The following is a 25,096-nucleotide window of genomic DNA, read 5'->3' as shown; positions in this document are numbered from 1 at the left end:
TCTCTCAGGATGAGGTTACTGGGAGTAGAGCACTCTGGGTCTCTCAGGATGAGGTTACTGGGAGTAGAGCACTCTGGGTCTCTCAGGATGAGGTTACTATGAGTAGGGCACTCTGGGTCTCTCAGGATGGGGTTACTGGGAGTAGGGCACTCTGGGTCTCTCAGGATGAGGTTACAGGGAGTAGGGCATTCTGGGTCTCTCAGGATGAGGTTACTGGGAGTAGGGCATTCTGGGTCTCTCAGGATGAGGTTACTGGGAGTAGGGCATTCTGGGTCTCTCAGGATGAGGTTACTGGGAGTAGAGCACTCTGGGTCTCTCAGGATGAGGTTACTGGGAGTAGAGCACTCTGGGTCTCTCAGGATGGGGTTACTGGGAGTAGAGCACTCTGGGTCTCTCAGGATGAGGTTACTGGGAGTAGAGCACTCTGGGTCTCTCAGGATGAGGTTACTGGGAGTAGAGCACTCTGGGTCTCTCAGGATGAGGTTACTGGGAGTAGAGCACTCTGGGTCTCTCAGGATGAGGTTACTGGGAGTAGGGCACTCTGAGTCTCTCAGTATGTGGTTACTGGGAGTAGGGCACTCTGGGTCTCTCAGGATGAGGTTACTGGGAGTAGAGCACTCTGGGTCTCTCAGGATGAGGTTACTGGGAGTAGGGCACTCTGGGTCTCTCAGTATGTGGTTACTGGGAGTAGGGCACTCTGGGTCTCTCAGGATGAGGTTACAGAGGGCAGCACTCCTAACTTTCTTTAAATGTTTAAGTCAGTTAAGAACAAATTATTATTTTCAGTAACGGCCTAGGAACAGTGGGTTAACTGGCCTAGGAACAGTGGGTTAACTGGTCTAGGAACAGTTGGTTAACTGGCCTAGGAACAGTGGGTTAACTGCCTTGTTCAAGGGCAGAACGACAGGTTTTTACCTTGTCAGTTTGGGGATTCGTTTACTGGCACCAACACTCTAACCAGTAGGCTACCTGCCGCCCCTAAAAATGGGACTAACCAACCCATGTCTGTGTATCTCTGTGTGTGCAGCGATGTCGACAGAGGGTCCGCTGGGGGTTCAGCAGCAGCAGCAGCATACTCTGATTACCAGCAGCAGTAGTCAGCCAGGTGTAGGAGGAGCAGGCGGTGGAGGTGAGCTCTCTCTCCCTGGCGCAGAAGAGGTAGGGGCCACCTCTACCCGTACCATCCCCACCGCCTGTGTCAGGCCAACGCACCCCCTACGAAGCTTCGCCAATCCCCTCCTGCCTCCCCCCATGGGGACCATCGACCCCAAGGTCTACACACCCATGATGCCACATTCAAGTGAGTTCAACCTGGGCTTGGGAACAGATGTCTACTATCAGTACTGTCTGGTTATGTAGTCTGTAAGGTAAAGCTGATTTCAGTACTGCCTGGTTATGTAGTCTAGTCTTGTCAGGTAAAGCTGATTTCAGTACTGTCTGGTTATGTAGTCTGTAAGGTAAAGCTGATTTCAGTACTGTCTGGTTATGTAGTCTGTAAGGTAAAGCTGATTTCAGTACTGCCTGGTTATGTAGTCTGTAAGGTAAAGCTGATTTCAGTACTGCCTGGTTATGTAGTCTGTAAGGTAAAGCTGATTTCAGTACTGCCTGGTTATGTAGTCTGTAAGGTAAAGCTGATTTCAGTACTTCCTGGTTATGTAGTCTGTAAGGTAAAGCTGATTCCGGTACTGCCTGGTTATGTAGTCTAGTCTTGTCAGGTAAAGCTGATTTCAGTACTGTCTGGTTATGTAGTCTGTCAGGTAAGGCTGATTTCAGTACTGTCTGGTTGTGTAGTCTGTAAGGTAAAGCTGATTTCAGTACTGTCTGGTTGTGTAGTCTGTAAGGTAAGGCTGATTTCAGTACTGTCTGGTTATGTAGTCTGTCAGGTAAGGCTGATTTCAGTACTGTCTGGTTATGTAGTCTGTAAGGTAAGGCTGATTTCAGTACTGTCTGGTTATGTAGTCTGTCAGGTAAGGCTGATTTCAGTACTGTCTGGTTATGTAGTCTGTAAGGTAAGGCTGATTTCGGTACTGTCTGGTTATGTAGTCTAGTCTTGTCAGGTAAAGCTGATTTCAGTACTGCCTGGTTATGTAGTCTAGTCTTGTCAGGTAAAGCTGATTTCGGTACTGCCTGGTTATGTAGTCTAGTCTTGTCAGGTAAAGCTGATTTCAGTACTGTCTGGTTATGTAGTCTGTCAGGTAAAGCTGATTTCAGTACTGTCTGGTTATGTAGTCTGTAAGGTAAAGCTGATTTCAGTACTGTCTGGTTATGTAGTCTGTAAGGTAAGGCTGATTTCAGTACTGTCTGGTTATGTAGTCTGTCAGGTAAGGCTGATTTCAGTACTGTCTGGTTATGTAGTCTGTCAGGTAAGGCTGATTTCAGTACTGTCTGGTTATGTAGTCTTGTCAGGTAAGGCTGATTTCAGTACTGTCTGGTCATGTAGTCTGTAAGGTAAGGCTGATTTCAGTACTGTCTGGTTATGTAGTCTGTAAGGTAAGGCTGATTTCAGTACTGTCTGGTCATGTAGTCTGTAAGGTAAGGCTGATTTCAGTACTGTCTGGTTGTGTAGTCTGCAAGGTAAGGATATATTGTACATTAGCCTGAGGACGGAGAACCCATCCAGTCGGATCTTGTTTCAGTACACCTCTTTCTCTCTCTCTCTCTCTCTCTCTCTCACACACACACACACACACACACACACACACACACACACACACACACACACACACACACACACACACACACACACACACACACACACACACACACACACACACACACACACACACACACACACACTTCTGTCTCATCACAGCCTTAATATCCTGCAGCCCTGTGAGAAAACTGAATCTATGATCTTTCCCACCCGTCTTACCAAAAAGACTGTGTGTGTATGTGTGTGTGTGTGTGTGTGTGTGTGTGTGTGTGTGTGTGTGTGTGTGTGTGTGTGTGTGTGTGTGTGTGTGTGTGTGTGTGTGTGTATCTGTTGTAGGTTGGTGTATGTCTGTTATTTTACAGTATGCTCAGGTGGCTGAGATTACCATTGATTTTCAGATCCTGTGAACCCTTTACACTACAGGCTGCAGGCTGAGCAACACCCCTCACACACATCCAGCAGCACAGCCCCTCTCCCTCTTTGAGGCAGGAATAGCCTCTCTCTCTCTCTCTCTCTCTCTCTCTCTCTCTCTCTCTCCCTCCCCCCTCTCTCTCTCTCTCTCTCCCTCCCCCTCTCTCTCTCTCTCTCTCCTCACAACTGGTACCTGTCTAAGTCTGTCTCTGGATCTATCCTCTTTCCTCTCGCCTTCCTCTACCTCGTCCTCTTCTCTCTACTCCTCCCTCTCCTCTACCTCGTCCTCATCTCTCTAGTCCTCTACTCCTCCCTCTCCTCTACCTCGTCCTCTTCTCTCTACTCCTCCCTCTCCTCTACCTCGTCCTCTTCTCTCTAGTCCTCTACTCCTCCCTCTCCTCTACCTCCTCCTCTTCTCTCTACTCCTCCCTCTCCTCTACATCGTCCTCTTCTCTCTACTCCTCCCTCTCCTCTACCTCCTCCTCTTCTCTCTACTCCTTCCTCTGCTCTACCTCCTCCTCTTCTCTCTACTCCTCCTTCTCCTCTACCTCCTCCTCTTCTCTCTACTCCTCCTCCTCCTCTTCTCTCTACTCCTCATCCTCTGCCTCCTCCTCTTGTCTCTACTCCTCTACGCCTCTCCTCTCCGTTCCTCTCCTCTACCTCCTCCTCCTGTCTCTACTCCTCCCTCTCCTCTACCTCCTCCTCTTCTCTTTTCTCCACCCTCTCCTCTACCTCCTCCTCCTGTCTCTACTCCTTCCTCTCCTTTACCTCGTCCTCATCTCTCTGCTCCTCACTCTCCTCTACCTCCTCCTCTTCTCTCTACTCCTCCTTCTCCTCTACCTCCCCCTCTTCGCTCTACTCCTCCTTCTCCTCTACCTCCTCCTCTTCTCTCTACTCCTCCCTCTCCTCTACCTCCTCCTCTTCTCTCTACTCCTCCCTCTCCTCTACCTCCTCCTCTTCTCTCTACTCCTCCCTCTCCTCTACCTCCTCCTCTTCTCTCTACTCCTCCCTCTCCTCTACCTCCTCCTCTTCTCTCTCCTCCTCCCTCTCCTCTACCTCCTCCTCTTCTCTCTCCTCCTCCCTCTCCTCTACCTCCTCCTCTTCTCTCTCCTCCTCCCTCTCCTCTACCTCCTCCTCTTCTCTCTCCTCCTCCCTCTCCTCTACCTCCTCCTCTTCTCTCTACTCCTCCTTCTCCTCTACCTCCTCCTCTTCTCTCTCCTCCTCCTTCTCCTCTACCTCCTCCAGGTAGAGGAGAAGGAGGAGTGTCCGATATACATATACATTTCTTCTGACAGATGTGTTTTCACCACTAGTCATGATTTAGTTGTTTTTTCTTAAACCTTTGTGCCAGCAGTGTTGGGACACTTTTTCCCTTTGATTCTTTGGGCAGAGCTGATGAGTATTGATGATAAAGGATGCTGGATGGAAGGGTCACCTGAGCTCTTATTAAACTAAAATGAGATGCATCGTCACCTCTCTAAAAAACAGAGATCAGAGGGTTTTTAATCAAAGAGTTATTAGAATTTAGACTGATTCAGGAAACTTTGCAGAACATTGGTCCTGACCTGACTAAAAGTGTGACATTTTATTTTTGTAGACAAAAGAGGATTTTTGTATTCAGTTAGTTGTGTGTGGCCCAGAGGGGCAACGACTTTTAAGTAGAGGAGTACTGAGCTGGAATAAACACTATGCCTACTTCCTGACTGGAAATCGCTCTGAAAAAAGAGCATCTACTGAACTAAATGACAGAATGAAGGTGAAGAACTCAATGGCAAAACCTCAGCCTCCTCCTGGATGATTTCTAAAACCTCCGCTTCCTCCTGGATGATTTCAAATCCTCAGCCTCCTCCTGGATGATTTCAAATCCTCAGCCTCCTCCTGGATGATTTCTAAATCCTCAGCTTCCTCCTGGATGATTTCTAAATCCTCAGCCTCCTCCTGGATGATTTCTAAAACCTCAGCCTCCTCCTGGATGATTTCTAAATCCTCAGCCTCCTCCTGGATGATTTCTAAAACCTCAGCTTCCTCCTGGATGATTTCTAAAACCTCAGCCTCCTCCTGGATGATTTCTAAAACCTCAGCTTCCTCCTGGATGATTTCTAAAACCTCAGCTTCCTCCTGGATGATTTCTAAAACCTCAGCCTCCTCCTGGATGATTTCTAAAACCTCGGCCTCCTCCTGGATGATTTCTAAAACCTCAGCTTCCTCCTGGGTGATATCAAAAACCTCAGCTTCCTCCTGGATGATTTCTAAAACCTCAGCCTCCTCCTGGATGATTTCTAAATCCTCAGCTTCCTCCTGGATGATTTCTAAAACCTCAGCCTCCTCCTGGATGATTTCTAAAACCTCAGCCTCCTCCTGGATGATTTCTAAGAAGTGAAATAGCTCTGCTCTTTTAGCCATTGTTGCCTGTAAAAGGCAGAAATTGGAGAGCATTTATCTGGCTGGTCTATACTCTATTTACTTCCACACCTGAATGGCTTCAAGCTCATAGAAATCAATAAATATCATTTTTTTGTAGGAAATGTCTCCAGCTCCCAGGCAGACTGAAGAGGTAGTTTAAAGGTAGTTCAACCCAGCAAGAATATCAGTTACTGAATGTCCAGAAGAATGTCTGTGTCCCAAATGACAGACTATTATAGTGAACTACTTTAGATCAGAGCACTTAGACTACTACCATAAATGTAATGCACTATAAAGGGAAATGGCTGCCATTTGGGACGTACCCCAGAATGATGTTTACCTTCCAGAGTCTGTATATTTCACTTCCCTTCACTGCCTACCTGCTTCAGGCTGCTTCAGGTGTTGTCTAGTTCACTTCTCTTCACTGCCTACCTGCTTCAGGTGTTGTCTAGTTCACTTCTCTTCACTGCCTACCTGCTTCAGGTGTTGTCTAGTTTACCTCTCTTCACTGCCTACCTGCTTCAGGTGTTGTCTAGTTCACCTCTCTTCACTGCCTACCTACGTCAGGTGTTGTCTAGTTCACTTCTCTTCACTGCCTACCTGCTTCAGGTGTTGTCTAGTTCACTTCTCTTCACTGCCTAGCTGCTTCAGTGTTGTCTAGTTCACTTCTCTTCACTGCCTACCTGCTTCAAGTGTTGTCTAGTTCACTTCTCTTCATTGCCTACCTACGTCAGGTGTTGTCTAGTTCACTTCTCTTCACTGCCTACCTGCTTCAGGTGTTGTCTAGTTCACTTCTCTTCATTGCCTACCTATGTCAGGTGTTGTCTAGTTCACTTCTCTTCACTGCTTACCTGCTTCAGGTGTTGTCTAGTTCACTTCTCTTCATTGCCTACCTACGTCAGGTGTTGTCTAGTTCACTTCTCTTCACTGCCTACCTGCTTCAGGTGTTGTCTAGTTCACCTCTCTTCACTGCCTACCTACGTCAGGTGTTGTCTAGTTCACTTCTCTTCACTGCTTACCTGCTTCAGGTGTTGTCTAGTTCACTTCTCTTCACTGCCTACCTGCTTCAGGTGTTGTCTAGTTCACTTCTCTTCACTGCCTACCTGCTTCAGGTTGTTTCAGGTGTTGTCTAGTTCACTTCTCTTCACTGCCTACCTGCTTCAGGTGTTGTCTAGTTCACTTCTCTTCACTGCCTACCTGCTTCAGGTTGTTTCAGGTGTTGTCTAGTTCACTTCTCTTCACTGCCTACCTGCTTCAGGTGTTGTCTAGTTCACTTCTCTTCACTGCCTACCTGCTTCAGGTGTTGTCTAGTTTACTTATCTTTACTGCCTACCTGCTTCAGGTGTTGTCTAGTTCACTTCTCTTCATTGCCTACCTGCTTCAGGTGTTGTCTAGTTCACTTCTCTTCACTGCCTACCTGCTTCAGGTTGTTTCAGGTGTTGTCAGGCAACAGCAGGAGCTCTGTGTCTCTTCTAGACAGTGTTGAACACATCAAACGTGCAGAGTTTTAAAATGGATTTTACGATGAGATGTTGTGTCAACGGTCTACACACAATACACCATAATGTCAAACTGGAATTGTGTTTAGACATGTTTACAAATTAATACAAAATGCAAAGCTGAAATGTCTTGAGTCAATAAGCATTCAACCGCTTTGTTATGGCCTAGATATGTTCAGGTGTAAAAATGTGCTTAACAAGTCACATAATAAGTTGAATGGACTCACTTTGTGTGCAACAATAGAGTTTAACATGATTTTTCTCTATCTCGTCTCTGTACCTCCACACATACAATTATCTGTAAGGTCCCTAAGTCAAGCAGTGAATTTCAAACACAGATTAAACCACAAAGACCAGTGAGGCGTTTCATGCCTCGCAAAGTAGGGCACCTATTGGTAGTTGGTTAAAACATTTTAAAAGCAGAAATTGAATATCCCTTTGAGAATGGTGATGGTATTAATTCTACTCTGAATGGTCTGTCAAAACACCCAGTCACGACAAAGATACTGGTGTCCTTCCTAACTCAGTTGCCGGAGAGGAAGGAAACCGCTCCGTGATTTCACCATGATACCGATGGTGACTTTAAAACAGTTACAGAGTTTAATGGCTGTGAAAGGAGAAAACTGAGGATGAATCAACAATATTGTAATCTTTTTATTTATTTATTTATTAAACCTTTATTTAACTAGGCAAGTCAAATAGTAATGATAACTTTGTCCTGAATACAAAGCATTATGTTTTTTTTGGGGCAAAACCAACACACTGAGTAGCACTCTTAATATCGGGGACACTGCCCTGTCAAGCATGGTGGTGGCTGCATTATGTTATGGGTATGCTTGTCATCGGCAAGGACTATGGATAAAAATAAAAGGAATAGAGCTAAGCACAGGCAAAGTCCTAGAGGAAAGCCTGGTTCAGTCTGCTTTCCACCAGACACTGGGAGATGAATTCACCTTTCAGCAGGACAATAACCTAAAACACAAGGACAAATATACACTGGGGTTGCTCACCAAGAAGACAGTGAATGTTCTTACCAAGACAACATGGAAAGTTCCTGAGTGTCCTAGTTACAGTTTTGACTTAAATCGGTTTGAAAATCTATGGCTAGACTTGAAGATGGCTGTCTAGCAATGATCAACAACCAACTTGACGGAGCCTAAAGCATTTTATAATCATAATCAAAAATAACCATGTGGAAATATTCTACAATATTTGTGCAAGCAGCATTCCACCCTGCATACCACCCTGCATACCACTGCTGGCTGGCTTCTGAAGCTAAGCAGGGTTGGTCCTGGTCAGTTCCTGGATGGGAGACCAGATGCTGCTGGAAGTGGTGTTGGAGGGCCAGTAGGAGGCACTCTTCCCTCTGGTCTAAAAACATATCCCAATGCCCCAGGGCAGTGATTGGGGACACTGCCCTGTGTAGGGTGCCGTCTTTCGGATGGGACGTTAAACGGATGTCTTGACTCTCTGAGGTCATTAAAGATCCCATGGCACTTATCGTAAGAGTAGTGGTGTTAACCCTGGTGTCCTGGCTAAATTCCCAATCTGGCCCTCAAACCTTCACAGTCACCTAATAATCCCCAGTTTACAATTGGCTCATTCATCCCCCTCCTCTCCCCTGTAACTATTCCCCAGGTCGTTGCTGCAAATGAGAACGTGTTCTCAGTCAACTTACCTGGTAAAATAACAGATAAATTAAATAAACAATCTAGGTGTGCAAAGCTCTCAGAGACTTAAATCAACAGTGAAATGTTTACTTAGTCAGAAAAACTCACACAGCTGTAATCTAACATGTATTGACTCAGGGGTCTTAATACTAACATAAATGAGATATTTCTGTATTTCGCTTTCAATGAATTTCCACACACAAAAAAATGTATGTTTTCAGTTTGCCATTTTGGGGGTATTGCATCTTGATGGGTGAGAAAAAAATATGAAATCCATTTTGAATTTAGGCTTTAACACAACACAATGTGTAATAAGTCAAGAGGTATTCATTCTTTCTGTAGGTGCTGTAGGTAGCTATGTGGCTGGAATTTATATGGATTAATTTTGCAAAGTGGTGAAACAAAGCAGTTTAAATGACTTTGGTCGATGGAAATGATGTGCACTACTGGAAAAAGGCCTGCAGATATTTAGCCATTATGATGCTGACAAGGCACCACGGGTATATATAGTACAGTACAGTGCATACAGTAGGTTTCACTTTGTGATAGCAGTGTACAGTGCATACAGTAGGTTACACATTGTGATAGCAGTGTACAGTGCATACAGTAGGTTTCACATTGTGATAGCAGTGTACAGTGCATACAGTAGGTTTCACTTTGTGATAGCAGTGTACAGTGCATACAGTAGGTTTCACTTTGTGATAGCAGTGTACAGTGCATACAGTAGGTTTCACATTGTGATAGCAGTGTACAGTGCATACAGTAGGTTTCACATTGTGATAGCAGTGTACAGTGCATACAGTAGGTTTCACTTTGTGATAGCAGTGTACAGTGCATACAGTAGGTTTCACATTGTGATAGCAGTGTACAGTGCATACAGTAGGTTTCACATTGTGATAGCAGTGTACAGTGCATACAGTAGGTTTCACATTGTGATAGCAGTGTACAGTGCATACATAGGTTTCACATTGTGATAGCAGTGTACAGTGCATACATAGGTTTCACATTGTGATAGCAGTGTACAGTGGGGTTACAGTAGGTTTCACATTGTGATAGCAGTGTACAGTGCATACAGTAGGTTTCACATTGTTATAGCAGTGTACAGTGCATACAGTAGGTTTCACATTGTGGTAGAAGGTGGAACCTTTTGAATAGAACACTGAGTGGAGAGTCGTGACAGTTAGAACACTGAGTGGAGAGTAGTGACAGATAGAACACTGAGTGGAGAGTAGTGACAGTCAGAACACTGAGTGGAGAGTAGTGACAGTCAGAACACTGAGTGGAGAGTCATGACAGTTAGAACACTGAGTGGAGAGTAGTGACAGTTAGAACACTGAGTGGAGAGTAGTGACAGTCAGAACACTGAGTGGAGAGTAGTGACAGTTAGAACACTGAGTGGAGAGTAGTGACAGTCAGAACACTGAGTGGAGAGTAGTGACAGTTAGAACACTGAGTGGGGAGTAGTGACAGTTAGAACACTGAGGGGAGAGTAAGAAGAGTTAGAACACTGAGTGAAGAGTAGTGACAGTCAGAACACTGATTGGAGAGTCGTGACAGTTAGAACACTGAGTGGAGAGTAGTGACAGTTAGAACACTGAGTGGAGAGTAGTGACAGTTAGAACACTGACTGGAGAGTAGTGACAGTTAGAACACTGAGGGGAGAGTAAGAACAGTTAGAACACTGAGTGGAGAGTAGTGACAGATAGAACACTGAGTGGAGAGTAGTGACAGTTAGAACACTGAGGGGAGAGTAAGAACAGTTAGAACACTGAGTGGAGAGTAGTGACAGATAGAACACTGAGTGGAGAGTAGTGACAGTTAGAACACTGAGTGGAGAGTAGTGACAGTTAGAACACTGAGTGGAGAGTAGTGACAGATAGAACACTGAGTGGAGAGTAGTGACAGATAGAACACTGAGTGGAGAGTAGTGACAGTCAGAACACTGAGTGGAGAGTCGTGACAGTTAGAACACTGAGTGGAGAGTAGTGACAGTTAGAACACTGAGTGGAGAGTAGTGAAAGTCAGAACACTGAGTGGAGAATAGTGACAGTTAGAACACTGAGTGGAGAGTCATGACAGTTAGAACACTGAGTGGAGAGTAGTGACAGTTAGAACACTGAGTGGAGAGTAGTGACAGTCAGAACACTGAGTGGAGAGTAGTGACAGTTAGAACACTGAGTGGGGAGTAGTGACAGTTAGAACACTGAGGGGAGAGTAAGAAGAGTTAGAACACTGAGTGAAGAGTAGTGACAGTCAGAACACTGATTGGAGAGTCGTGACAGTTAGAACACTGAGTGGAGAGTAGTGACAGTTAGAACACTGAGTGGAGAGTAGTGACAGTTAGAACACTGACTGGAGAGTAGTGACAGTTAGAACACTGAGGGGAGAGTAAGAACAGTTAGAACACTGAGTGGAGAGTAGTGACAGATAGAACACTGAGTGGAGAGTAGTGACAGTTAGAACACTGAGGGGAGAGTAAGAACAGTTAGAACACTGAGTGGAGAGTAGTGACAGATAGAACACTGAGTGGAGAGTAGTGACAGTTAGAACACTGAGTGGAGAGTAGTGACAGTTAGAACACTGAGTGGAGAGTAGTGACAGATAGAACACTGAGTGGAGAGTAGTGACAGATAGAACACTGAGTGGAGAGTAGTGACAGTCAGAACACTGAGTGGAGAGTCGTGACAGTTAGAACACTGAGTGGAGAGTAGTGACAGTTAGAACACTGAGTGGAGAGTAGTGAAAGTCAGAACACTGAGTGGAGAATAGTGACAGTTAGAACACTGAGTGGAGAGTAGTGACAGTTAGAACACTGAGGGGAGAGTAAGAACAGTTAGAACACTGAGTGGAGAGTAGTGACAGATAGAACACTGAGTGGAGAGTAGTGACAGATAGAACACTGAGTGGAGAGTAGTGACAGATAGAACACTGAGTGGAGAGTCGTGATAGTCAGAACACTGAGTGGAGAGTAGTGACAGATAGAACACTGAGTGGAGAGTCGTGATAGTCAGAACACTGATTGGAGAGTCGTGATAGTCAGAACACTGAGTGGAGAGTCGTGATAGTCAGAACACTGAGTGGAGAGTCGTGATAGTCAGAACACTGAGTGGAGAGTCGTGATAGTCAGAACACTGAGTGGAGAGTCGTGATAGTTAGAACACTGAGTGGAGAGTCGTGATAGTCAGAACACTGAGTGGAGAGTCGTGATAGTCAGAACACTGATTGGAGAGTCGTGATAGTCAGAACACTGAGTGGAGAGTCGTGATAGTCAGAACACTGATTGGAGAGTCGTGATAGTCAGAACACTGAGTGGAGAGTAGTGACAGTTAGAACACTGAGTGGAGAGTAGTGACAGTTAGAACACTGAGTGGAGAGTAGTGACAGATAGAACACTGAGTGGAGAGTAGTGACAGATAGAACACTGAGTGGAGAGTAGTGACAGTGAGAACACTGAGTGGAGAGTCGTGACAGTTAGAACACTGAGTGGAGAGTAGTGACAGTTAGAACACTGAGTGGAGAGTAGTGACAGTCAGAACACTGAGTGGAGAATAGTGACAGTTAGAACACTGAGTGGAGAGTAGTGACAGTTAGAACACTGAGGGGAGAGTAAGAACAGTTAGAACACTGAGTGGAGAGTAGTGACAGTTAGAACACTGAGGGGAGAGTAAGAACAGTTAGAACACTGAGTGGAGAGTAGTGACAGATAGAACACTGAGTGGAGAGTAGTGACAGATAGAACACTGAGTGGAGAGTCGTGATAGTCAGAACACTGAGTGGAGAGTAGTGACAGATAGAACACTGAGTGGAGAGTCGTGATAGTCAGAACACTGAGTGGAGAGTCGTGATAGTCAGAACACTGAGTGGAGAGTCGTGACAGTTAGAACACTGAGTGGAGAGTCGTGATAGTCAGAACACTGAGTGGAGAGTCGTGATAGTCAGAACACTGAGTGGAGAGTCGTGATAGTCAGAACACTGATTGGAGAGTCTTGATAGTCAGAACACTGAGTGGAGAGTCGTGACAGTCAGAACACTGAGTGGAGAGTCGTGATAGTCAGAACACTGAGTGGAGAGTCGTGACAGTCAGAACACTGAGTGGAGAGTCGTGACAGTCAGAACACTGAGTGGAGAGTCGTGACAGTCAGAACACTGAGTGGAGAGTCGTGACAGATAGAACACTGAGTGGAGAGTCGTGACAGTCAGAACACTGAGTGGAGAGTCGTGATAGTCAGAACACTGAGTGGAGAGTCGTGACAGTTAGAACACTGAGGGGAGAGTCGTGATAGTCAGAACACTGAGTGGAGAGTCGTGACAGTCAGAACACTGAGTGGAGAGTCGTGACAGTCAGAACACTGAGTGGAGAGTCGTGATAGTCAGAACACTGAGTGGAGAGTCGTGACAGTTAGAACACTGAGGGGAGAGTCGTGATAGTCAGAACACTGAGTGGAGAGTCGTGACAGTCAGAACACTGAGTGGAGAGTCGTGACAGTCAGAACACTGAGTGGAGAGTCGTGACAGATAGAACACTGAGTGGAGAGTCGTGACAGTTAGCCTGGTACATCTGCTAACTGTGTGGTTGGTGCTAACATGTTGTCAACACTTTATTGAAGGTTTTATTGAACACAACATTTGACACTATATCTTTCATGGGCTCACATGAAGTAACCTTTTGGTATATGTTTCCGTAGTTCTGTGAGTTACCGTGACTATGACGTGCTTAATCAAGCTTGTCCCCTTGATAAAACTCCACTCTCGTGCAATTATGTTCCCCTCATTATAGGCCTATGGCCTGCAGAAACAGGAGACTAGGCAGAAAGCCACCTTAGCACTGTTGTCGAGTACATTGCCATCGGTCTTACAGCAGCCGGCAATCAGAACTGCTTAGCCAGCATAGTTAGCAGCTGAACAGAACAGACGTTCAGACTGTTCTGATCCAGATCCAGCTGGCTCCCATTGCATTGTGTCCTTGTGCTAGAGATACCATTGACTACAACAGACATTTCTATTCAAGTCGATGTGCCGTAATGGGGGGGACCAGCGGGCCATATTGAGCATCATTCTTTTTTCAGATTATAAACACATACACACACACACACACACACACACACACACACACACACACACACACACACACACACACACACTTAGCCAGGTTCTCAGAATGACAATAGGGCTGATTGAAGTTGAGGTGGAGCAGAATGAACAGATCAGACTCCAACTGACTAGGTGGTCTGGCAGCGTTCAGCATCGCCACACCACCACCCCCACATCACCACCACCACCACATCACCACCACCACACCACCACACCACCACCCCCACATCACCACCACCACCACATCACCACCACCACATCACCACCACCACCACCCCCACATCACCACCACCACCACCCCCACATCACCACCACCACCACATCACCACCACCACACCACCACACCACCACCCCCACATCACCACCACCACCACCACCACATCACCACCACCACATCAACACACCACCACACCGCCACACCACCACACCACCCCATCACCACACCACCACACCATCACATCACATACTGGGCTCTCTGGGGTCCTTGGTGTTAATCTGTGTTACTGGGCTCGCTGGGGTCCTTGGTGTTACTCTGTGTTACAGGGCTCGCTGTTGTCCTGTGTTACAGGGCTCTCTGGGGTCCTTGGTGTTACTCTGTGTTACTGGGCTCTCTGGGTTCCTTGGTGTTACTCTGTGTTACAGGGCTCGCTGGGGTCATTGGTGTTACTCTGTGTTACTGGGCTCTCTGGGGTCCTTGGTGTTAATCTGTATTACTGGGCTCGCTGGGGTCCTTGGTGTTAATCTGTGTTACTGGGCTCTCTGGGGTCCTTGGTGTTACTCTGTGTTACAGGGCTCGCTGGGGTCCTTGGTGTTACTCTGTGTTACAGGGCTCTCTGGGTTCCTTGGTGTAACTCTGTGTTACAGGGCTCGCTGGGGTCCTTGGTGTTAATCTGTGTTACTGGGCTCTCTGGGGTCCTTGGTGTTACTCTGTGTTACAGGGCTCGCTGGGGTCCTTGGTGTTACTCTGTGTTACAGGGCTCTCTGGGTTCCTTGGTGTAACTCTGTGTTACAGGGCTCTCTGGGTTCCTTGGTGTAACTCTGTGTTACAGGGCTCGCTGGGGTCCTTAGTGTTATTCTCTGTTCACTGAGAGCCAAACAGTATGCGCTGAGAGTGTAACTAAGCCTGGGCCGGAGAGAAACAGAGAACATTGTGGGATAGACGCAGCTCGCCGTTCACCTCCCACGCTGCTCAGCCGAGAGACAGAGGGCCATCGTGTGAAATGCTAGGTAACGATCGTAGTGTTAATTAAGACTGAAGCAGAAATGAAAACGCTAGTTTACAGCATGGTTGCTCATGACTGACCAGTGGCTCAGGTGCTGTTTAAGAGTTGTTCACATGTAGATTATGAAAAATAATCAGTAGCCTCACAATACATGATTACACCATTATTACAACTACAGTACACTCTGTTAATAAATTGTTAAATGTTGTGGTTATAGTATAGACCTAACCATTACAATACAGGTTAAATATATGTTTTGTGTTTTAGATCCACTTCCGATAAGGTGGTTTGTTTCTCAGGTCGACTATAATTGACTGGCTGACTGTAATCTGTGGTGAAGCCAACCATATCTCTCCAGTCCAGTTCAGTCACGGTCCTTACTCCCAATCTATCAGCTACTGCCTCACTGAGCACTGTAGGTGTGTCTTGGTGTATTCGGTTTTCACTCACCAGAAATTTGAGCAAAAATGTATCTTCCTTGACATGGATCCTTTGTTTGAACTTCCCAAAGAAGCTCTTTTCATCCTGGGGGCTGCACCAAAAACGCCAATGCTGGAGAAGAGGTAGAAGGAGCGGGGCCCAAGTCAGACTCAGTCAATAAAGTAGACAAGCTCAATGGCGAAGATTTCCTTCCAGAGACATCAGGGACTGTAACATACTCTGTTTTACGGAATCATGGCTCTCTCTGGATATATTGTCCCTGTCCATTCAGCCAGCGGGGTCCTCCGTCCTTCGCAAGGTAAAAGATAAAATAACTCGCTGGGAAAAAGAAACGCGGAGTGGTTTGTTTCATGATTAAAAACATGGTTATAGTATGGCATTAACTGACCCTGTATATAGTATGGTATTAACTGACCCTGTATATAGTATGGTATTAACTGACCCTGTATATAGTATGATATTTACTGACCCTGTATATAGTATGGCATTAACTGACCCTGTATATAGTATGGTATTAACTGACCCTGTATATAGTATGGTATTAACTGACCCTGTATATAGTATGGTATTAACTGACCCTGTATATAGTATGGTACTAACTGACCCTGTATATAGTATGGTATTAACTGACCCTGTATATAGTATGGTATTAACTGACCCTGTATATAGTATGGTATTAACTGACCCTGTATATAGTATGGTATTAACTGACCCTGTATATAGTATGGTATTAACTGACCCTGTATATAGTATGGTATTAACTGACCCTGTATATAGTATGGTATTAACTGACCCTGTATATAGTATGGTATTAACTGACCCTGTATATAGTATGGTATTAACCTGACCCTGTATATAGTATGGTATTAACTGACCCTGTATATAGTATGGTATTAACTGACCCTGTATATAGTATTAAACTGACCCTGTATATAGTATGGTATTAACTGACCCTGTATATAGTATGCTATTAACTGACCCTGTATATAGTATGGTATTAACTGACCCTGTATATAGTATGGTATTTACTGACCCTGTATATAGTATGGTATTTACTGACCCTGTATATAGTATGGTATTTACTGACCCTGTATATAGTATGGTATTAACTGACCCTGTATATAGTATGGTATTTACTGACCCTGTATATAGTATGGTATTTACTGACCCTGTATATAGTATGGTATTAACTGACCCTGTATATAGTATGGTATTAACTGACCCTGTATATAGTATGGTATTTACTGACCCTGTATATAGTATGGTATCTACTGTCCCTGTATATAGTATGCTATTAACTGACCCTGTATATAGTATGGTATTAACTGACCCTGTATATAGTATGGTATCTACTGTCCCTGTATATAGTATGCTATTAACTGACCCTGTATATAGTATGGTATTAACTGACCCTGTATATAGTATGGTATTAACTGACCCTGTATATAGTATGGTATTAACCTGACCCTGTATATAGTATGGTATTAACTGACCCTGTATATAGTATGGTATTTACTGACCCTGTATATAGTATGGTATTTACTGACCCTGTATATAGTATGGTATTTACTGACCCTGTATATAGTATGGTATTTACTGACCCTGTATATAGTATGGTATTTACTGACCCTGTATATAGTATGGTATTTACTGACCCTGTATATAGTATGGTATTAACTGACCCTGTATATAGTATGGTATTAACTGACCCTGTATATAGTATGGTATTAACTGACCCTGTATATAGTATGGTATTAACTGACCCTGTATATAGTATGGTATTTACTGACCCTGTATATAGTATGGTATTTACTGACCCTGTATATAGTATGGTATTAACTGACCCTGTATATAGTATGGTATTTACTGACCCTGTATATAGTATGGTATTAACTGACCCTGTATATAGTATGGTATTTACTGACCCTGTATATAGTATGGTATTTACTGACCCTGTATATAGTATGGTATTTAACTGACCCTGTATATAGTATGGTATTTACTGACCCTGTATATAGTATGGTATTAACTGACCCTGTATATAGTATGGTACTAACTGACCCTGTATATAGTATGGTATTTACTGACCCTGTATATAGTATGGTATTTACTGACCCTGTATATAGTATGGTATTAACTGACCCTGTATATAGTATGGTATTTACTGACCCTGTATATAGTATGGTATTTACTGACCCTGTATATAGTATGGTACTAACTGACCCTGTATATAGTATGGTATTTACTGACCCTGTATATAGTATGGTACTAACTGACCCTGTATATAGTATGGTATTTACTGACCCTGTATATAGTATGGTATTTACTGACCCTGTATATAGTATGGTATTTAGTGATATATAGTATGGTATTTACTGACCCTGTATATAGTATGGTATTTACTGACCCTGTATATAGTATGGTATTTACTGACCCTGTATATAGTATGGTATTAACTGACCCTGTATATAGTATGGTATTTACTGACCCTGTATATAGTATGGTATTTACTGACCCTGTATATAGTATGGTATATAGTATGGTATTTACTGACCCTGTATATAGTATGGTATTTACTGACCTGTATATAGTATTTACTGAGTATGTATGGTATTTACTGACCCTGTATATAGTATGGTATTTACTGACCCTGTATATAGTATGGTATTAACCTGACCCTGTATATAGTATGGTATTTACTGACCCTGTATATAGTATGGTATTTACTGACCCTGTATATAGTATGGTATTTACTGACCCTGTATATAGTATGGTATTAACTGACCCTGTATATAGTATGGTATTTACTGACCCTGTATATAGTATGGTATTTACCCTGACTGACCCTGTATATAGTATGGTATTAACTGACCCTGTATATAGTATGGTATTTACTGACCCTGTATATAGTATAGTATGGTATGGTTTACTGACCCTGTATATAGTATGGTATTAACTGACCCTGTATATAGTATGGTATTTACTGACCCTGTATATAGTATGGTATAGTATGGTATTTACTGACCCTGTATATAGTATGGTATTTACTGACCCTGTATATAGTATGGTATTTACTGACCCTGTATATAGTATGGTATTTACTGACCCTGTATATAGTATGGTATTTACTGACCCTGTATATAGTATGGTATTTACTGACCCTGTATATAGTATGGTATTTACTGACCCTGTATATAGTATGGTATTTACTGACCCTGTATATAGTATGGTATTAACTGACCCTGTATATAGTATGGTATTTACTGACCCTGTATATAGTATGGTATTAACTGACCCTGTATATAGTATGGTATTTACTGACCCTGTATATAGTATGGTATTAACTGACCCTGTATATAGTATGGTATTTACTGACCCTGTATATAGTATGGTATTAACTGACCCTGTATATAGTATGGTATTAACTGACCCTGTATATAGTATGGTATTGACCCTGTATATAGTATGGTATTTACTGACCCTGTATATAGTATGACCCTGTATATAGTATGACCCTGTATATAGTATGGTATTTACTGACCCTGTATATAGTATGGTATTAACTGACCCTGTATAGTATGGTATTTACTGACCCTGTATATTATTAACTGACCCTGTATATAGTATGGTATTTACTGACCCTGTATATAGTATGGTATTAACTGACCCTGGTATTAATATAGTATGGTATTTACTGACCCTGTATATAGTATGGTATTTACTGACCCTGTATATAGTATGGTATTTACTGACCCTGTATATAGTATGGTATTAACTGACCCTGTATATAGTATATTAACTGACCCTGTATATAGTATGGTACTAACTGACCCTGTATATAGTATGGTATTAACTGACCCTGTATATAGTATGGTATTAACTGACCCTGTATATAGTATGGTATTTACTGACCCTGTATATAGTATGGTATTTACTGACCCTGTATATAGTATGGTATTAACTGACCCTGTATATAGTATGGTATTTACTGACCCTGTATATAGTATGGTATTAACTGACCCTGTATATAGTATGATTACTTACTTTCTCGTGTTCTTCTTCTTTTTAATATCTGGTGTGTTTTTGTTCTGCATTGTTGTTGATTACTGCGTTATTGGGTTTAGAGCAAGAAAGGCATTTCACTTAAAACTTGAAAGATCGTCAAGGACCTCCCTCAGCCACTCGAGCTACCAGCTACCAGCTACGAGCTACCAGCTACCAGCTACCAGCTACCATTTATCCCGCTACCATCTAGAAGGCGGAGATCACACAGGTCCATCAAAGCTGTGACCGAGAGAGTGAAAAACAGCTTCTATCTCCAGGCCATCACTGTTAAACAGCCATCACTAGCCTTACTCACTGTTACTAGCTGGCTACCACCCGGTACTCTACCCTGCACCTTAGAGACTGTTACTACCCATCTACCACCCGGTACTCTACCCTGCACCTTAGAGACTGTTACTACCTGGCTACCACTGTTACTACTGGCTACTGCATGGTACTCTACCCTGCGTCTTAGAGACTGTTACTACCCGGCTACCACCTGGTACTCTACCCTGCACCTTAGAGACTGTTACTACTGGCTACTGCATGGTACTCTACCCTGCATCTTAGAGACTGTTACTACCCGGCTACCACCCGGTACTCTACCCTGCACCTTAGAGACTGTTACTACCCGGCTACCACCCGGTACTCTACCCTGCACCTTAGAGACTGTTACTACCGGCTACCACCCGGTACTCTACCCTGCACCTTAGAGACTGTTACTACTGGCTACCACCCGGTACTCTACCCTGCACCTTAGAGACTGTTACTACCGGCTACCACCCGGTACTCTACCCTGCACCTTAGAGACTCTTACTACCGGCTACCACCCGGTACTCTACCCTGCACCTTAGAGACTGTTACTACCGGCTACCCCCTGGTAATCTACCCTGCACCTTAGAGACTGTTACTAGCCGGCTACCACCCGGTACTCTACCCTGCACCTTAGAGACTGTTACTACCGGCTACCACCCGGTACTCTACCCTGCACCTTAGAGACTGTTACTACCTGGCTACCACTGTTACCCAATTTGTAAGTCGCTCTGGATAAGAGCGTCTGCTAAATGACTTAAATGTAAATGTTACTACTGGCTACTGCATGGTACTCTACCCTGCGTCTTAGAGATTGTTACTACCCGGCTACCACCTGGTACTCTACCCTGCACCTTAGAGACTGTTACTACTGGCTACTGCATGGTACTCTACCCTGCACCTTAGAGACTCTTACTACCGGCTACCACCCGGTACTCTACCCTGCGTCTTAGAGACTGTTACTACCCGGCTACCACCTGGTACTCTACCCTGCACCTTAGAGACTGTTACTACTGGCTACTGCATGGTACTCTACCCTGCATCTTAGAGACTGTTACTACTGGCTACTGCATGGTACTCTACCCTGCACCTTAGATACAGTTACTACCGGCTACCACCCGGTACTCTACCCTGCACCTTAGAGACTGTTACTACCGGCTACCACCCGGTACTCTACCCTGCACCTTAGAGACTGTTACTACTGGCTACCACCCGGTACTCTACCCTGCACCTTAGAGACTGTTACTACCGGCTACCACCCGATACTCTACCCTGCACCTTAGAGACTGTTACTACCGGCTACCACCCGGTACTCTACCCTGCACCTTAGAGACTTACTACCGGCTAACACCCGGTACTCTACCCTGCACCTTAGAGACTCTTACTACCGGCTACCACCCGGTACTCTACCCTGCACCTTAGAGACTGTTACTACCGGCTACCCCCTGGTAATCTACCCTGCACCTTAGAGACTGTTACTAGCCGGCTACCACCCGGTACTCTACCCTGCACCTTAGAGACTGTTACTACCGGCTACCACCCGGTACTCTACCCTGCACCTTAGAGACTGTTACTACCGGCTACCCCCTGGTACTCTACCCTGCACCTTAGAGACTGTTACTACCGGCTACCACCCGGTACTCTACCCTGCACCTTAGAGACTGTTACTACCGGCTACCACCCGGTACTCTACCCTGCACCTTAGAGACTGTTACTACCGGCTACCCCCTGGTACTCTACCCTGCACCTTAGAGACAGCTGCCCTATGTACATAGTCATTGAACACTGGTCACTCTAATAATGTTTACATACAAAACACACCATTATGTGTATATATATATATCATTCTTATTATGTTTATTTTTTTGGATTATAATTTATTTTTTTTAATAGTCTTTATTGCTAATGTAATGTTGGAGTTAGACACACAAGCATTTCCCTGCAGCTGCAATAACATCTGCACATCTGTGTACGCCGACCAATACACTTTCGATTTGATTTGATTTTCACACTTGTTTTCTTTCTCCTCCTGCTCTATGATGTGATCTATCCAGCCTATCACAGCGGCGCCAAGGGGAGGGTTGATCCTATTATTAAGTCCTGAGCCAGAGTTTCCCCAACTACCTTTCCCTCCCACTGTTGCGAGTGCGCCGAGCAGGTGCTGCTATAATTTGCAGAGTTAAATTATGCAGATAATACCCAGCCCAGGTAGCTCATTTAGATGGTCAGGCCATTAATCCTGGAGATGGAGAGAAGAGACGCAGAACCCCCACACTGTTCCCTCTTTCTTATCCTCTCTCCTTACCTCCTTTTCTCCTTCCCTCCCTCTCTCCTTCCCTCACAGAACAGGCACAGAACAGCAATACTCCGTGCCCCACGCTGCTCTGTGCTGTCAGCGTTGTCCGTCAAACACAGACTGCTCTCTCCTCTATCCCTCTCTGCTCCCTCTGCCTGCCTATACCCACAATCCTTAGAGCAGCACAACTTGCTGCCTCAATATCTAAGAACAAAAGCCTTCTTCATACCTGCCCTGCACCTATAGATCTCGTTTACAGCTGAGGTCCCTTATCAGGTTACTTGTTGCTACTGTAACAGCGTTCGTCTGTTGAAAGAAGAGAGTCGGACCGAAATGCAGCGTGTAGGTTACTCATGTGCTTTAATAAAGAAAAACGTGATACAAGAAATAACTGTGAGATACAAAACAACAGACGGAACGTGAAACTATACAGCCTATCTGGTGAATACACAAAGACAGGTACAATCACCCACGAAATACAACGCGAACTCAAGCTACCTAAATACGGTTCCCAATCAGAGACAAAGAGAAGCACCTGACTCTCATTGAGAACCGCCTCAGGCAGCCAAACCTATACCACACCCCTAATCAGCCGCAATCCCAAATAATACAAACCCCAATACGAAACACAACATATATACCCTGGCCTACCCAAACTATACCAAAAACACAAAATATAATGACCAAGGCGTGACAGCTACCTTATATAATGTTACTTACTTACCCTACATTATTCATCTCATATGCATACGTATATCCTGTACTCTACATCATCGACTGCATCCTTATGTAATACATGTATCACTAGCCACTTTAAACAATGCTACCTTATATAATGTTACTTACCCTACATTATTCATCTCATATGCATACGTATATCCTGTACTCTACATCATCGACTGCATCCTTATGTAATACATGTATCACTAGCCACTTTAAACAATGCTACCTTATATAATGTTACTTACCCTACATTATTCATCTCATATGCATACGTATATCCTGTACTCTACATCATCGACTGCATCCTTATGTAATACATGTATCACTAGCCACTTTAAACAATGCTACCTTATATAATGTTACTTACCCTACATTATTCATCTCATATGCATACGTATATCCTGTACTCTACATCATCGACTGCATCCTTATGTAATACATGTATCACTAGCCACTTTAAACAATGCTACCTTATATAATGTTACTTACCCTACATTATTCATCTCATATGCATACGTATATCCTGTACTCTACATCATCGACTGCATCCTTATGTAATACATGTATCACTAGCCACTTTAACTATGCCACTTTGTTTACTTTGTCTACATACTCATCTCATATGTATATACTGTACTCGATACCATCTACTGTATGCTGCTCTGTACCATCACTCATTCATATATCCTTATGTACATATTCCTTATCCCCTTACACTGTGTATAAGACAGTAGTTTTGGAATTGTTAGTTAGATTACTTGTTGGTTATCACTGCATTGTCAGAACTAGAAGCACAAGCATTTCGCTACACTCGCATTAACATCTGCTAACCATGTGTATGTGACAAATAAAATGTGATTTGATTTGATACTTGTTGTGTAACCAGTAGTGTTTGGTACAGTAACCTCATGGTCCTCGGGCTGATACATAAACGTGACAGAGTGTTGGTGTGTTTTCCCAAGGCTTAGGTAAAAACAGGTCCTCAGATGTATACATAAACGTGACAGAGTGTTGGTGTGTTTTCCCAAGGCTTAGGTAAAAACAGGTCCTCAGGCTGATACATAAACGTGACAGAGTGTTGGTGTGTTTTCCCAAGGCTTAGGTAAAAACAGGTCCTTAGATTTATACAAAATGTGACAGTGATTTTGTTTCTGTGTTTGTGTTTCTCCAGGTGCCAGCCTTCCCAAGCCAACAGTAAAAACAGCATCTCTGGGGCAAGTTGGCAAGGCCAGATCACCACTACTACCGGTCTCCGTGCCAACAGCCCCCGAGATGGGTGAAGAGGGACAGAAACAACCAGAAGACTCAGCCAATGTAAGCAACCACTCCCTTCAGTGTGCTCGGGCGCTCACGATCACACTCTAAGAAATTCAAGATTATCATGTTTAAATACACACAAAACTAATGTTACTATAAAAAGGGAAAATTAAAAGCCCAAAGTATGTGATTTGATCGAGAGCAGAAAGAAATGTCCTCCTGTTGGTGGGAAGAATATATATTTTGGAACGATCTCATTGTCATCTATGGGGGTTCAGACTGTGTCTGGAAGTGTTGTAGCAGCAACAGTAGTAGTAGTAGTTGTAGTAGTAGTAGTAGTAGTAGTTGTAGTAGTAGTAGTAGTAGTAGTAGTAGTAGTAGTAGTAGTAGTAGTGTAGTAGTAGTAGTAGTTGAAGTAGTAGTAGTAGTAGTAGTAGTAGTAGTAGTGTAGTAGTAGTAGTAGTAGTAGTTGTAGTAGTAGTATAGTAGTAGTAGTAGTAGTAGTAGTAGTAGTAGTAGTAGTAGTAGTAGTAGTAGTAGTTGAAGTAGTAGTGTAGTAGTAGTAGTAGTAGTAGTTGTAGTAGTAGTATAGTAGTAGTAGTAGTAGTAGTAGTAGTAGTAGTAGTAGTAGTAGTTGTAGTAGTAGTAGTAGTAGTAGTAGTGTATTAGTAGTTGTAGTAGTATTATAGTAGTAGTAGTAGTAGTAGCTGTAGTAGTAGTGTAGTAGTAGTAGTAGTAGTAGTTGTTGAATAGTAGTATTTGTTGTATAGTAGTAGTAGTAGTAGCAGCAGTAGTAGTATAGTAGTAGTAGTAACAATGGCAGTAGTAGTAGTAGTTGTTGTATAGCAGTAGTAGTAGTAGTAGTAGTAGTAGTAGTAGTAGTAGTAGTAGTTGTTGTATAGCAGTAGTAGTAGTAGTAGTAGTAGTAGTAGTTGTTGTTGTATAGCAGTAGTAGTAGTAGTAGTAGTAGTAGTAGTAGTAGTAGTAGTAGTAGTTGCTGTATAGCAGTAGTAGTAGTAGTAGTAGTAGTAGTAGTAGTAGTTGTTGTTGTTGTATAGCAGTAGTAGTAGTAG

At 43.7% G+C, this 25,096-nt stretch overlaps 1 protein-coding gene across 1 annotated transcript in view; it reads left to right on the top strand.

Annotated features, from left to right (window-relative positions):
* Positions 1-25,096, top strand: part of dcc (DCC netrin 1 receptor) — a 675,496-nt gene that overhangs the window by 635,130 nt on the left and 15,270 nt on the right. The window contains exons 27-28 of the mRNA XM_065007657.1: positions 1,028-1,300; positions 23,938-24,080. Of these exons, the coding sequence (XP_064863729.1) occupies positions 1,028-1,300; positions 23,938-24,080 (416 nt within the window). The remainder of the gene's footprint in view (positions 1-1,027; positions 1,301-23,937; positions 24,081-25,096) is intronic.

Source organism: Oncorhynchus nerka, linkage group LG22, assembly GCF_034236695.1.
Source record: "Oncorhynchus nerka isolate Pitt River linkage group LG22, Oner_Uvic_2.0, whole genome shotgun sequence".
Taxonomy (NCBI): Eukaryota; Metazoa; Chordata; class Actinopteri; order Salmoniformes; family Salmonidae; genus Oncorhynchus; species Oncorhynchus nerka.
This window is presented reverse-complemented; position numbering and strand designations above follow the sequence as displayed.